Source organism: Rhododendron vialii, chromosome 6a (assembly GCF_030253575.1).
Source record: "Rhododendron vialii isolate Sample 1 chromosome 6a, ASM3025357v1".
NCBI classification, from domain to species: Eukaryota; Viridiplantae; Streptophyta; class Magnoliopsida; order Ericales; family Ericaceae; genus Rhododendron; species Rhododendron vialii.
In genome coordinates, this window is record NC_080562.1 from 3,534,622 (window position 1) to 3,539,402 (window position 4,781).

The 4,781-nt window shown below is 36.7% G+C and overlaps 1 protein-coding gene across 1 annotated transcript; it reads right to left on the minus strand.

The window, feature by feature from the left end:
- Nucleotides 1–274: 274 nt before the first annotated feature.
- On the minus strand, nucleotides 275–2,109 carry LOC131330984 (bZIP transcription factor 11-like). Its single transcript, XM_058364778.1, has one exon. The coding sequence runs from the start codon at nucleotides 1,160–1,162 to the stop codon at nucleotides 680–682; it is 483 nt and encodes a 160-aa protein (XP_058220761.1). The 5' UTR covers nucleotides 1,163–2,109; the 3' UTR covers nucleotides 275–679.
- Between the last annotated feature and the right edge of the window lie 2,672 nt (nucleotides 2,110–4,781).

Below are 4,781 nucleotides of genomic sequence, written 5' to 3' on the forward strand. Positions count from 1 at the left end.
CACATAAAATTATAGAACTACTCATACTTAGCGAGTTCACTTTTTCACTTATAAAAGGCATCGTCCAATTATTCACATGAAATTACCGAACTATTCATACTTAATGAGTTCACTTTTTCACATATAAAAGGCATCGCGTCCAACTCTTTGTTAAATTCCTTCCCATGTCCCTATTTTTTAATAAAATTTATTATTGCCGATCAAAAAAAGGGCATTTGTCAATTCACACAAAGAAAGACAAGAAAAAGAGTGCAAATGAACACGAGAGGAGGGAGAGTCCAAAAATCGTTTCACCAATATCATTCCTTGCACGCCAGAAAATGGAAAAAAGAAAAGAAAAGAACAGAACAGTACAGAACACTTCTGACTTCACCAAAGTGAGATTACAAGATTTAAATACAACCACTTGCATCACTGAATACCCCACCCCAATTACAAACTAAAGCACTCCACCTTTGACTTTGAGTGCAGATTACAAATGCATTATTATTATTCATGATTAACCCCACCCTAGTCTGCTTAATACACTACTTAACAACAGAAGATTAACAATAACCAACAATAATCCCTTTTCCCCCTCTTCACTCATCAAACCCATTGAACAAACACCACCAATTTCGTTACTTTTTTTCATTTTTTTTAATAATCGGGTGTCCGGACCATCGGACCAGATAGATGATTAGCACTGGAACATATCAGCAGCGGAAGCCACAATGGGTTGATTCAGATACATCGAATTCCACGAATTGTTCATGAAACCATCCGAAACAGTCCCATAAAAATCCTCAGTCTCGACAAACCCACCAGCGTTTGTGTTCATATAACCGAGGATATCATTCAGAGACTGGAGCCTCTGGCTCAGCTCACCCATTTGAGCCCTCAAAACAGAGTTCTCTGCCTCGACGTTAAGGAAGTGTTGAGTCGTGACGCTTACGCTCGTGAGGACGTGGTTGTTTTCCTTCCTCAGCTGGGCCACCTGCTCCATCAGATCGTTCAGGTGCTTCTGTTTTCGCATCCGGGACCGCCTCGCCGACTCGCGATTCGATAGCATTCTCTTCCTCTTCCTCTGGTCCGCCACCACAACCACCACCTGCAAATCTTCTCCTGAGCCTGGGCTCTGGATCTGAGTTGACCCAGATGAGTTTCCACTGGAAGAAGCCATCACCAAGAGCAAAAAGGCTGGATATAGTACTAAACTAGTCTTCTTAGGCTTACAAAGGAAAAAGACGCAGGACCCAGATATAATATATGAATCTAAATCAAGAAAATAAGAGACTATAGTTATGTAATATAAATTAAGGGGAGACTAGGGCTTTATTCATGAAAAAACATAGAACCAGTAGAGGAAAAAACAGGAGAAAGATTGAACGAGATGGGTCCTGCGTCTGAGAGAGGAATTTATCATAAACCCCGAACGGAGTATTTCACTGAGAACTGGAAACATGAGCGTCAAACATGAAGATCAAGATACTCTGCATCAAGATTTTAGACACAGAGAAAGAGGGTTCCTTTTTGGCAGATTAATCGCCACAGATCTAAATAATAATAGAAATTTCTGCAGAGTAACGAGATGGGTCTTTGATTTTCGAGTCCAAAACCCACAAAATCAGAGCCAAGATGGGACAGAATCTACCAAGTAAAAATTTCAACAGAGTAATGAGATGGGTCTCTGTTTTTTCTGTCAGATATCCTTAAAATCAGAGCCAGAGATTCTAAGAATTATAATTTCAACAGATTAACGAGATGGGTCTTCTTCTTTTTTTGGATTTTCCCTATGCAAAATCACCAGAATAAGAGCCCAGATGAGCAGAATCTACCCAATAAATCAGAAAAAAGAACAAGAAAAATAGAGGAAAACAGAGACTCAGAACTATGGCAATATCTAGAGAGAAAGAGAGTGAGAGGAGGAGGAGCAGAACTTGGAAGCCCAAGATCTATAGGGGGGAAGAGAAATGGAAGAGGAAGAGGTTTTTCGGGTTGCGGGGGGGGCCGATTTATAGGACAAAAATGGTGGGCAAGAAAATGAAATAAGATTTAAAAATACAAAGTGGGGAAATATTTCATACTGTAAAATATTGGGGGTAGTGGGGAGGACTGTGGAATCTCCTGGTACAGTTGCTGGGGGAGGTGATTAGCTGTGGAGTGCTGGAGTAATTGTTTAGTGGTGTCAGGTATGACAAGTGTCAAGTTATTACTTGCTCTCAGAGTACTGCTATGTGGTCTTTTTCATCACATTTATTTTTTGAACGGTGAAACAAAAATTTCATTGAACAAAAAAATAACAAAACAAGCTTTTGTTGGCAAGAAGCCAACAACAAAGAGAACCCCCAATGGGCCTAACCTAAATCACCTAAAGGGTCTAAACAGGTATAAATGTAACAATAAAACCCCCACAATAAATTGGGAAAATGACAGCTTATGATGTGTTTTGATAATTAATACCTGTCAATGACATACTGAGAACATTTGTTAATACTGAAAATGTTTTTGGCATATATTAATTACCAAAACAAGTCATTGACCGGCATTTTCCCCAATAAATTCATAACCCAAATACAACAAAAAGCCCAAGATGCCGAAATAGCCCAAAAACTGAAAGGCATAGCCCATAGACAACATAAGCTAAGCCGAAGACCAACCCATAGACAACATAAATCAACCTAACCCTTAGGATAGAGGTCACACCTATAGGGCCGAAGCTCGCACCCTATCGGCCTATTTTGTCACATATTTTGATGAGAGTCAAACGACACTTACTACTTAGTACTTTGGTGGTGAATTCATACAAATGTGTGTTGGCAATTTATAGAACAACAATCTTGCTTGGTACGGTTCCAACTCTTTTCAAAATCACCCATTTGTGTGATTCTCACATGTTTAATAAAACAACTCCTCTACAAATATCGCATTTCTAAACATATTACACTCACTCATCTTCCTGTGGGGAGCTCAAACATATTAGTGACTAGTGGATGCCCGTGTCTGAAGATGCGGCTTGAACGATTTAAACAAATATTGGACATTCAACCAATTATATCAACCCCTATCCAATGAATTCAACTTTGCGGAAAATAATAACCCAAACAAATTTATTGACCTGTTTAACTTGAATCAGCAAGTGAAGAGCAAATAATTTTTCAATTTCTAACTTCTGTATGCATAAACTCAAATGCATAAAACTTTGATAAAATAAAAAACACCATCCAAACATCAATGCAAACAAAAAATCTATATTGATTTTGGGTAGGTAAAAAAATCAATAATAATAAAATGACAAAAATAGTGTCCCCATAAAGTGATTATGATTTGGGCAATCCAAACATTGATATCTGTCAATAGATAATAGAGAAAGCATGTTCCCAATTAACAAAAGCTTGTATCAAATTAAGATTAGGCAAAAATCAAATTAAGATTAGGGAAAAATCACGCATCGTGTGAGCAAACATTACAATAGATTAAATTCATTCCATTACCTTGGTTGATGTTTGGTGTGCCCAGAAGAATTCCTTAGCAAATCTGTAAACGATGTCTAAAACCACAGAAATCCATGAAATTTTTTTTGATATGTAAGAAAGTAAAATCATAGAAAAGTTATGTAAATCACACTCACTTTGGTTGCACATGATCTCCCCGTTGAATGCCTCTAAGAACAAACTAACCATCTCTCTATTAGAAATTCCATAAATTAAGAATGAAATGATTAGCTGTAAATCTTCTTTTTTTAAAACTTTCTTATAAGTGAGCCTATCCGTTAAACGATTTTTTGATCAGTGGATAGCTATATATATATGGAGATTATGAGATCAATCACAAAATTACCTTGCTTGAAAGAGACCAACTGAGACGCATAGAACAAACTCGAACACATAAATCTTGATCAAATCAAAAAACACTGATGTACCAATAGTTTGAGTAATGTATGAATAGACATTTTTGTTCAATTGTGTTACTGATTATCCCATTTGGGAATCTCATAAGACCCGTGCTATGCATGATTTTGATGACGGCAAATAACTTGAAAGTCGTAGAATTTCATAACCAAATGGATAGAAAAAAAGTAAAATCATTATGTGAGGGCAATCATGATTAAACTTTTACCAAATCCTGATTTATTATGAGGGTAAAAAAAAAAACTTCTTCATTCAATCCTATAGAATGAACTTCTTCATTACCAATGCACTTTTGGATTGGTCGAATTGAAATCCTCTCCCTCCTTGTATGTTCTAAAAAAAAAAAGATTCAAATATTATACTCAATATAGCCGTCATTCCAATTTAAACCGAGCGTAATCGAATTTTTTTGGAGTTGAACTTAACAAATTGAACTGGGGGAAAAAAATGAAGAACTGAAAAAAAACGAAGTAAAGAGCCATACCTGTGGTAAGAGAATTAGAGAAAGGGCGATAGTCAGGGAGACGGAAAAGAGAACAGGAAAGAAAAACGTTTAGGGAGAGAGAGAGAGAAAGAGAAACGATTAGGGAGAGAGAGGGAGATAAATTTGTTTCACCCAATTTGTATTGTTCAATCAACGGCAAATTTGCCTTACCCGATTTGTATTTCCATTATAGCACTCACCCAATCAACGACAAATTCATAAATCACCCATTTGTATTTCGAAAATACTTACCCAATCAATGGCAAGTCTTTACAATCAAGTCTTTAATTACACCCAAATCAACTACAATCGATAATTTCGGCAATTTCGGAAATCATTACAATCAACTACAATCGGAAATTTCGGAAATTTCGGAAATCATTACTATCGGCAATAGGTAAATTGGA